Source organism: Pungitius pungitius, chromosome 10 (genome assembly GCF_949316345.1).
Source record: "Pungitius pungitius chromosome 10, fPunPun2.1, whole genome shotgun sequence".
Classification (NCBI taxonomy): domain Eukaryota; kingdom Metazoa; phylum Chordata; class Actinopteri; order Perciformes; family Gasterosteidae; genus Pungitius; species Pungitius pungitius.
In genome coordinates, this window is record NC_084909.1 from 4285288 (window position 1) to 4295643 (window position 10356).

At 52.6% G+C, this 10356-nt stretch overlaps 1 protein-coding gene across 6 annotated transcripts in view; it reads right to left on the reverse strand.

The window, feature by feature from the left end:
* Positions 1-10356, reverse strand: part of ttn.2 (titin, tandem duplicate 2) — a 160705-nt gene that overhangs the window by 15900 nt on the left and 134449 nt on the right. For all 6 annotated transcript variants that reach the window (XM_062565050.1, XM_062565049.1, XM_062565052.1 and 3 more), the window contains 17 exons: positions 9975-10271; positions 9281-9868; positions 8895-9197; positions 8522-8818; positions 8107-8394; positions 7717-8016; positions 7432-7583; positions 7197-7347; positions 6803-7102; positions 4813-6579; positions 4125-4418; positions 3759-4046; positions 3376-3675; positions 2940-3274; positions 1031-2762; positions 638-940; positions 172-483 (listed from right to left, as the gene is read on the reverse strand). In XM_062565050.1, coding sequence (XP_062421034.1) covers positions 172-483; positions 638-940; positions 1031-2762; positions 2940-3274; positions 3376-3675; positions 3759-4046; positions 4125-4418; positions 4813-6579; positions 6803-7102; positions 7197-7347; positions 7432-7583; positions 7717-8016; positions 8107-8394; positions 8522-8818; positions 8895-9197; positions 9281-9868; positions 9975-10271 — 8007 coding nt within the window. The remainder of the gene's footprint in view (positions 1-171; positions 484-637; positions 941-1030; positions 2763-2939; positions 3275-3375; positions 3676-3758; positions 4047-4124; positions 4419-4812; positions 6580-6802; positions 7103-7196; positions 7348-7431; positions 7584-7716; positions 8017-8106; positions 8395-8521; positions 8819-8894; positions 9198-9280; positions 9869-9974; positions 10272-10356) is intronic.

The following is a 10356-nucleotide window of genomic DNA, read 5'->3' on the forward strand; positions in this document are numbered from 1 at the left end:
AAAAGAAAAATGTTCAGAGAGATGTCACATGACCAATCATCCGCTTCCTGTGGTTACTTTTTGTTAAATGTTCAAAGACTGTTGGACTGTTGGATTCTGGGATTCGTGTTGAGGGGAGGAGCTACAAGTGACGTGTCATATGATGAAAGCCGAGATGACGTGACGACTCACAGTATTCGTCCTTGCAGGTGACCGGCCCGGTGACCTCTGAGGGGGCGCTGTGCACGCCGGTGGCGTTCTTGGCGATGACGCGGTAGTCGAAGGTCTCCCCGTCTCCCAGGTTGGTGACGGTGAAGTAGTTCTCGCTGATGGTGGTGTAGTTGCACTTGAGCCAGCGGTTGTCGTCCCACTCGTCCGTGCAGTGGACTTTCCTCTCCACCACGTAGCCCACGATCCTGCTGCCGCCGTCGTTCTGCGGCACGGTCCAGCACAAGGACACGGAGGACCGGGTGATGTCCGTCACCTCGGGTTTACCAGGAGGATCTGAGCAGGGGAGAGTGGAGTTTAAAGGTGTAGCTCAGGCTTCATCACTGGATTAACGGATTACCAGAACCGGCCTCCCTCAACCCAAAACGTTCTAGTAGTTATCAAAAGAACCGTTACGTCACGTATTCAAGACAATCAATGTTTCCCTCACCAACAGGATTGAGAGCCACCACAGGTCTGGAAGCCCCGCTGGCCTTGCTGTATCCGGAGATGTTCATGGCGTACACCCTGAACTGGTACTCCAGGCCCTCGATCAGGCTGGACACCTTGTAGTGGCACTCCAGGCAGGGCAGCTTGTTCTCCCTCACCCACAGGATGGTGTTTCTCTCCTTCTTCTCAATCCAGTAGCCCGTCACCTTGCTGCCGCCGTCGTCATACGGCACCTCCCATTTGATGCCGATGGCGCTGGCGGACACGAATGTCACATCTGGACGACTTGGAGGACTTGGAGCAACTGTGGAGCAGAAGTGGAAGTGAATGGCAGTGGGGGACATTTGAAATGGTGAAAGTGTAAGGGTCTTCCCAGTATTAAAACAGGACTCACTGTATGGATGCTCGATCACAACGGAAGCAGACTCGGTGGACTTGCTGACTCCGTACTTGTTCTCGGCGCAGACCCTGAAGGTGTACTCCATGTACTTGGTGAGGTGAGTCACTTTGATGGTGGTTCTCTTCACACTGGAGTTGACTACCTGCCAAGAGGCAGAGCCGGACTCTCGTTTCTCCACGATGTAGTTGGTGATGTCACTGCCGCCGTCGTCGGCTGGCTCGGACCAGGCCAGGGTGCAGGACTCCGAGGAGACTCCAGAAATGTCCACGGGGCCGGTGGGTGGAGTTGGTCGGCCGACAACAGACACGGTCACTGTGAACGTCTTGACGCCGGCAGCGTTCTCCAGGCTCAGGTAGTACTTTCCGCTGTCGCTTCTCTTGCTGTCTTTCACCACCAGAGTGGTCCTCTCCTTTGTGGTGCTGATGAGCACCCTGTCGGTCTCCTTCAGCTTCATCTCCTCCAGCCTCCAGGTGACCTTTGGCGCCGGCCTGCCGCTGATGGGGATGTCGATGGTGAAGGTGCTGGAGGTCTTGCAGGTGACCAGCTGGTTGGTGATGCTGCTGAGGTCAGCGGTTGGTTCAATGCAAGGCTCTTTAATGACCACAGAACTGAAGGTGCCCTGAGGCTCACTGACTCCAGCGTCGTTCTTGGCCTTGACTCTGAAGTCATACTCTGTGTTGTAAACCAGACCCTCCAACAGCATCTTCTGGGATTTGGTCTCTCCACCAACGACCCAGAGGTCGGAGCCTTTAGCTCTGAATTCGACGATGTAGCCTCTGATGCGGCTGCCTCCGTCATGCTCGGGCTTCAGCCACACCAGGGAGGCTGTGGAGTTGGTGGTGTCGACAACATCCAGTCTCTTGGGCGGGGCGGGTTCCTCCGTGGCAATGATGGGCTCCGTCATCTCGTGAGCTTCTCCCTGGCCATACTGGTTGACAGCCGTCACCCTGAAGAGGTACGGCACGCCGATGTCCAGACCGGTTACCCGGATCATCTGTCGGGAGGACTTGTTGCTGACTTCCTGCCAGGCGAGGCGGCTGGCCTCGCGCTTGTCAACGATGTAGTGGTGGATTCGGGCTCCGCCGTCGTTGGTGGGGGCGTCCCACATAATGGTCAAAGCTCCGCGGATCACGTCCTTGAATGTGATGGCTCCCGGAGGTCCGGGCGTGTCCAGCACTTTGACGGTGAACGTGATGGCCTTGCGCCCGCTGTTGTTCTCCAGGGACAGGACGTATTTGCCCGCTTCGTACCGCGTGCAGCCCTCGATGGTCAGCGTGGAGGAGGAGTCTGTGGTGCTGATATCGCCCATGACGGGCAGCTCACCATCGATCTTGGACCAAGTGGCGAGAGGAGCTGGTTTGCCGCGGAAGGCGACTTGAAGGGTGACAGTGCCGCCGTTCTTCACGATGTGAGTCTGCTTGAAGTTGGCGTCCAGTTGGATTTCAGGAGACGTGAGTCTGTCCAGAGCCTGAACAGAGCTGGCCATCACCGAGGCTTCGCCCTCCCCAGATCCATTCACAGCGCTGACCCTGAACTTATAGAACTCTCCGGTAACCAGTCCCTTGGAAGTGTAAGTGGTGTCGATGCACAGCTGGTTGTTGACTCTGTGCCACTCCTCCAGGCTGGCCTTGCACATGTCGATATTGTAGCCAATGATTTCCAGGCCTCCATCGAAGACTGGCTTGGTCCATTCCAGGGTGACGGAGGACTTGGTGGAGTCTGTGACCTGATCGACAAGAAAAGAGTAGAGTTTGAAGAGAATTACTAATTTGTCTTCTTCTACATTTTCAACATCAAAGTTATTTTGTAGTTCCTGCTGTAGTAATAGTAAGAAATTAAGAGATAGATCTCACAATATTGTGTCAATGTGTGGATGGTTCTTCTCTTAGATTCACACTCCTACCTTTATTAATGTGGGGGCACTGGGAGCACTGGTCGGCTCCTTGCATTTGAAGAGTCTGGAAGTACTGCTGGCCGGTCCGATTCCAGCACCGTTTTCAGCCATGATGCGGAACTCGTACTCGTTGCCCTCGGTGAGGTTGATGACACGGTGTCTCAGCTCAGTGATGGGCCTCTTGGAGGAGACCTTCACCCAGCGCAGGCTCTTCTTCTCTCTCCTCTCCAGGATGTAATGCTTGATTTCATTACCTCCATCCGACCTGGGCCTGGTCCAGCACACGGTGATGCTGTTTCCAGTCACGTGAGTTGAATCTGGGGTACCCGGGGCATCGGGCACAGCTGAGGACAGGAACACAAGATGCGTCGAATTAAAGAATGAAAAGGAAGTTTGTAAGATTTGGTCACTATGTAAGGAAATGTCCACACGCGGCGTTACTCACTGTACTGCATCTGTGCGATGATGGCATCAGAGTCCAGTGGTTTGCCGACACCAAACTTGTTGACGGCAGAGATTCTGAACTGGTATTCGTTGCCCTTGATGAGGTTGGCAGCATTGAAAGAACAGGCTTCGCATTTGGATGAGGCCAAGGCCCAGGAGATCCTGGAGGTCTCCCTCTTCTCCACCACGTAGTGGGTGATGGCGGCGCAGCCGTCGTTCTCTGGTGGGTTCCACCACACGGTGCACTTCTCAGCCGTGACACCGGTGAAACGGATGGGACCCTCAACAGGCCCGGGGGTGTCTGAAGGCAAACAGAAGTTAGAGGAGTTTGGTCATGAAAGGGTCAGTGTGACAGCGGCAGATACCTCAGCGGCGTTCACCAACCTTGTACTCGGACGTTGGCGTCAGCTTTCCTGCTGCCGGAGCTGTTCTTGGCCTCCACGCTGTAGATGCCACGGTGGTTCCTGTCGGCATCACGGATGAAAAGACTGCTGGCGCCGATGCCGCTGGTAATCTCAATGTCATACATGGTCCTCTTGTCGATCTCTTTGCCATCCTTATACCAGAGGACCTGGGGGACGGGACGCCCAGTGATGCTGCAGTTGAGCTTGATGTTCTCACCAGCCTTCAGGGTGGTCACCTGGTCTGGAGCCCACTCGATCTCAGGGGTAACTGGAGAACAAATGATGTCAGAAATCTACCACTTGTGATCATTTTGCGGGAATGTGGTTTTCATTTGTAGATGCTTACTGCTCTCATCTTTGGTCATGATGTATCCAGAGGAGTTGGAAGGTGGGCTCACTGTGCCCACGGCATTCCTGGCGATGATTCTGAACTCAAAGCGGTCTCCGGCGGACAGACCGGTCACGGTGTACTGGGTCTCGCAGATATCGGTGAAGTTGCATCGCAGCCATTTGCCTCTACCTTGGCGCCGCTCCACACTGTAGGCAACGATTCTGCTGCCACCATCCTTCTTGGGGATCTCCCACTGCAGGGTGACCGAGTCTCTGGTTACGTCAATGCAGAGGGGGTTTCCAGGTGGATCTAGTTAAGCAGAGAAAGATGCAATTCATCCATGGTGCAGAATCCTCGAGTGATACAGAAGCAAATCAGCTTGAACACAGACTGGACACATTTCTGTACTGGATAAACACACATACAGTATTAAGCCAGTAGGGAACCATTAAAGTATTTCAACTCTATAAAGAAGTGTTTCAAGTCAATTTACTCAAAATATTCAAATAGAAGTTGGGAATATTTTCACATTTAACAGGACGTGTCTGATCCCCCCCCCCCTCCTCTCTCCCTCTCTCCCTCTGTGGGGCGTGGTTCAAACACACCACATATCAAGTCCTCGTGTTGGGTTCACTTTCGTGAGTTGGGGTTCCCTCCCCTCCCCCCCTCTGTACTAAAGATGCCCTCTGCAGGGTGCACTCACCAACGGGGGAGATGGCGAGCGCGTGTTTGCTCTGCTCACTGACGGGGCTGAGTCCGGCTTTGTTCTCGGCGTACACTCTGAAGGAGTACTCCAGGCCCTCGATCAGGCCGTTGATCCGGTACTCCTTGTTGGAGATGATGGAGGAGTTCACCTTCTGCCACAGGAGGCTGTTTCTGTCCTTCTTTTCAACATGGTAGCCCAGAATGGGGGAGCCTCCGTCGAAGCCTGGGGCCTCCCATCGGATGGTCATCCCGTCGCTGGTGACGTTGTAGGCTACCGGCTTCGCTGCCGGACCCGGGGGTTTGTACTGGTGTTCGGCGAGGATTTCTGAGGAGGTGAGTGATTCGCTGACACCGTATTTGTTCTCTGCACGGACTCTGAACTGGTACTGAGTTCCCTTCACCAGGTTGGGAATCTTGAAGGTGGCCCTGACGACACTGGAGCAGACCATTTTCCAGTTGGACTGAGAGATCTCACGCTTCTCCACGCTGTAGCAGGTGATCTCTCCACCTCCGTCCTCCTTCGGCTCGTCCCAGGAAATTATGATACTCTCAGCTTTAATCTCGTCGAAGCGGATGGGTCCAACCGGCACTGAGGGGGGCCCCAGAGTGGTCACATTGATGTCAAAGTAATTCTTTATCACTCTGTTGTCCAGAACCAAGGTGTACTGGCCGGCATTCTCCTTCTTGGCTCCTCTGACTGTGACTGCGGTCTTGTTGTCAGTGGTCCTGAAGCGGATCTTATCACTTTCCTTCAGGGGCAAGTTGTCCTTTAGCCAGCTGATTGCAGGTCGTGGTTTACCCTTGAAGGGCAGCTCAATGTGGATGTTCTGGCCAACACGAACAGCTAGCTCACCGTTGGGGTAGTCACTTAGACTGGCTTCGGGTTGAATGATGAAGTCAATCACTGGGATGTCAGTGATCATGGAGAAGTCACTGTTGCCCTTCTCGTTCTTGGCAAACACTCTGAAGTCCATGACGGCGTTCTCCTTGAGTCCCGTCACTTCACAGTTCAAGCGCTTGCATGTCGCTGCCAAGGACCAGTTGGCTTCTTCCGAGCTTCTCTTCTCGATGACGTATTCGGTGATGTAGCTGCCACCATCGTGGTCGGGTCTGGTCCACTGCAGGGTAACAGAGGACTTTGTGGAGTCCGCCATCACAAGGTTCTTCACGGCTCCTGGTGTCTCCGTGGCTCTTACAGGCTCGCTGGTTTCGCAGGTGTCGCCCACACCGTACTCATTTTCAGCAGACACACGGAAGAAGTAAGCTATGTCCTCCTCTAGGCCCGACACCTTGTAAGAAGTGTTGGCCCATTCGGCATTTATCACCTGGTAGGCCTTCATTGTGGAGGCCTTCTTCTCCACGATGTAATGAGTGACCGGCGAACCGCCTTCAATGAGAGGAGCCTCCCAACTCAGGGTGAGCTTTCCTCTGGTCACGTTCTTGACCATCAGTTTCTGGCAGGTGGCCGGACTGTCCAGAACCTTCAGGGAGACGGAGATTATCTTGGGTTCTCCCACGCCGTTCTCAATCTCCAGCAGGTACTTGCCGCGATCGTCACGCGTGACCTTGGGGATGAGCAGGGTGGTGGCCCGTTCAGTGTTGGTGATGGTGTAGCGGTTGTCGGCTGCGATGTTGCGGTCGCAGCGGCGCCATGTAACGTTGGGGGTGGGCCGTCCCTTCAGGGGGATAAACACCAGCACGTCCCTGCCCGCCCTGGCGGTGTACTGAGTCTTCATGGGAACGTCCAAGTCCAAATCAGCCTCCTCTGTTGGAAGTATACATTCGTTTGATTAATAATGACATCATTTCACGCCGTCAGAAGATAACGTTTGCTAAATAAGGCATCAATGTCATGGTTAGAAGCCATGAAACTGTTCAATTTAAACATTCTAATTATATGGAAATATGGTTTCATCTCAGTCGTGAAACAAATATAAAAGGATTGTGTTCTGTGTAAACAGCATCCAGGGAATTGTTTGAATACGAACCCAATATATCTTTGGCCTGCACAGGCTGGTACATTTTGATGTCTTCTCCTTTGCCCTTGCAGTTGACAGCAAAGACTCTGAAGAAGTAGTAGCTTCCTGGTTTGAGGTGAGACACGACGTACTCGCAGGTCTTGACCTGCGGGTTGACGGTCACCCAATCCTTTTCCTCTGTGTTCAGCTGCTCCAGAACGTAGTGTGTGACTTCACTGCCGCCATCATAGACGGGCTTCTCCCAGCCGAGGGTGATGGAGGTCTTTGTGGAGTCCACCACACGCAGCTTGGATGGCTCACCAGGCAGATCTGGAGAGGACAAAGGGAAGAATGTTGTCAACTGCTCTGTATTAACATTTTACAACTCATAAGAGGAAATGGTGAGGCTTGGATGAAGGTATACCGATGGGGTCGTAGGCCTTGTAGAGGTCAGAAGCCTCAGAGTAGTTTCCTGCTCCAGCCTTGTTGACAGCACACACTCTGTACTGGTACTCGTTGTTCTCTGACAGGTTGGTGACTTTCTGCCTGGTGTCTCTGATGGTGCCCTTCACCACCTGGCCAACAAACAAACATGTTGTGATGCCTGCACATGCTTTTTTTAAGTACAACATCTGTAAAGATTAGGACTGCAAACACACCTTGAACCACTGCAGACTCTTCTTCTCCCTCTTTTCCAGGTAGTAGCCGTCGATGTCGCTGCCTCCATCCAACGCCGGCCTTTCCCAGATCACCGTCATGGTGGATTTGGTGATCATGGTCACTTTGGGCTTGGACGGCTCACTAGGAGCAACTGTACAGCAGCAAGATGGATCAGGTTGGATGAAGTGAGACAGCTCCCAAATGTTATTGACATTCATAGTTAGCACTAATATGAAATAACACATAGAAGTGTAGTCCATTTTTCAGGATTAGCATCAGCTTACCAAATGAGTTCTTTGCGACTACAGGTTGGGACTCCAGTGGTTCCCCGACGCCGTACTTGTTGACTCCACGGACCCTGAAGATGTACTCATTGCCCTGGATGAGCCTGGGCACGTTAACAATGCAGTCCACCAATTTCTCTGAGATGATGGACCACATGACCCTGCTGGTCTCCCTCTTTTCCACAATATAGTGCGTCACCATGGCGCCGCCCTCGTCAGCAGGAGGCGACCACATGATGGTGATGTTGTCGGCTGTCACCTTCTTAAGCTGAATCTCTCCATCGGGGGGGCCTGGCTTGTCTGGGGGGCGGCATATGCATACATGTTAGGATCATAGATAGATTGGATGGAATCACAGTCATTGATGCACTTTCAGTGCTCTCTGAATACCTTGAATGACCAGCCTGACGGTGCCGCTCGCCGTCCCCATGGAGTTCTTCACCTTCACCTCGTACACTCCAGAGTTGTGGCGAGTGGTTTCCTTCAGGAACAAACTGGTGGACTCGAATGTGTGTTTGAAAGAGAGCTGGGCGGTTTTCTCAAGCTCTCTGCCGTCCTTAAACCACTCGATGGTGGGAGCAGGTTTGGCTGTGATATTAAACTTGAGCTCCACATTGGATTCGGCCATGTGCTTGACTTCGCTGAAGTACTCTTGAGGTATTTCAATCTCCGGAGCACCTGGAGGATGAAAAAAAACATGCAGATGAGTTCAAATTCTGATGGATAAATATGCATCGAACGTGATTAATCATTTTAGGTGATCAAATGTTAAGGGAAATAAAACAGTGAAAAACAAGAGACCTACCGTAGGTGTCCACACATGTGGCCGGTCCAGCTGTCATGGACGGGTTGCTCACCGAGCCCACGGCGTTCTTGGCCATGACTCTGAACTCGTACGTCTCGTCCTGGGTCAGGCCGGTCACAGTGAAGCGGCTTTCTGAGACATTGCCGAGGTTGGCCTTGAACCACCTGGCGTTCCCGCTATCTCTCTTCTCAATAACGTAACCGGTGATTGGGGAGCCGCCGTCGTAGTTCGGCCTCTGCCAGACCAGGCTGATGGAGTTCTTGGTTATGTCACTTATACGGAGGTCGGTGGGCGGCTCTGAAAGAACGATGGGAACTCGTTATAAGACCTGATGACGTTGACTGCTTAAGAAAAGCGTTGGTTCTCCACTCACCACAGGCATCAATAGCCAACACTGCATCAGACAGCTTGCTGAAGGCACCGACTCCGGCCGCGTTCTCTGCTGCCACCTTGAACTCGTAAATAAGTCCAGCATAGATGTTGATGACCTTGTAGTGATTTGCACGGATCACCATTTTGTTGACCTTCTGCCAAATGAGGCTGTTGCGGTCTTTCATCTGGAGGTGGTAGCCGAACACGTGGCTTCCGCCGTCCGACTGGGGCTCCTTCCAGGCTACCGTGATGGTCTCCCTGGTTACGCGAGTGACCTCTGGAGTTGATGGAGCATCAGGAAGAGCTGGGGATAAAACGACAGAAGGAGTAACCACGTTCATTGAAAAAAAAGAATCACTTGATAAAGTATTAGTGAAGATAACTCACTGTAAGGCAGGCTGACAGTGACGGCCGGCGAGTCAATGTGCTCGCTGATTCCATATCTGTTCTCAGCCCTAATTCTGAACTGGTACTCCAGGCCGGTGGTCAGCTTCATGATCTTCATGGTGCAGCGGGCCACAGCAGAAGAGACATCCATCCAGTTGGCAGTGGTGGTCTCTCTCTTCTGGACGATGTAGTTGGTGATGGGGCTGCAACCTTCATATACGGGTGGCAACCAATTGAGGCTCACGCTGTCCTCTGTGACGTCAAAGAGCTCCACGGGTCCAACCGGAGCACTGGGGCGGTCCAGGACCATTATATTCAAAAAGGACTTGGTGGTTCCACTGGAGTTGGAGGCAGTGATGTCGTAGCGTCCGGAGTCTCCAGCAATGCTCTCCCGCAGAGTGATCTTGATGCCATCAGGGGTGACCTCAGAGTTGAACCTCATTGTTGACTTGAGCGGGACGTTATCCTTGGACAGAGAGACTTTGGGCATGGGCCGGCCCGTCAGTGGGATCTCACACTTGAGGTTGGAGCCGGCTCTCACATACACTGTGTTGTGGGGGAAGTCCTTCATGTTGATCTCGGGGGATTCTGTAACATTTAAGGAACATAACGAGTTATGGTGGCTTAACACAAGCGTGTTTCTTAGTGTCTATCAGTCACATTGTCGAATCGATCGTCCTGATTGACAACTTACCAAGCTGGTCTTTGACCACTACTGGGGTGAGCATTTCCTTAATGTCACTGAAGCCAGCATGGTTCTCTGCTCTGACTCTGAAGAAGTACTCAGCATTCTCCCTCAGACCAGACACTGTGAAGTGGACGGACTTGGTCAGCCCACACTTAACCCACTTCTCCTGGCCATTCTCCAGAGCTTCCACCAAGTATCCAGTAACTCTGCTGCCTCCGTCGTGTTCTGGTTTAGCCCAGACAAGGGACACACTCTCCTTGGTAACATCAGTCACACCCAGCTTTGGTGGTGGGCTTGGTTTTTCTGGAGAAAGAAGGGAAATAATGTGTTTTGTTTAAATAATCGGGCATTGTCTACAAGTACAATATATAGCTACATTGACTTAGAG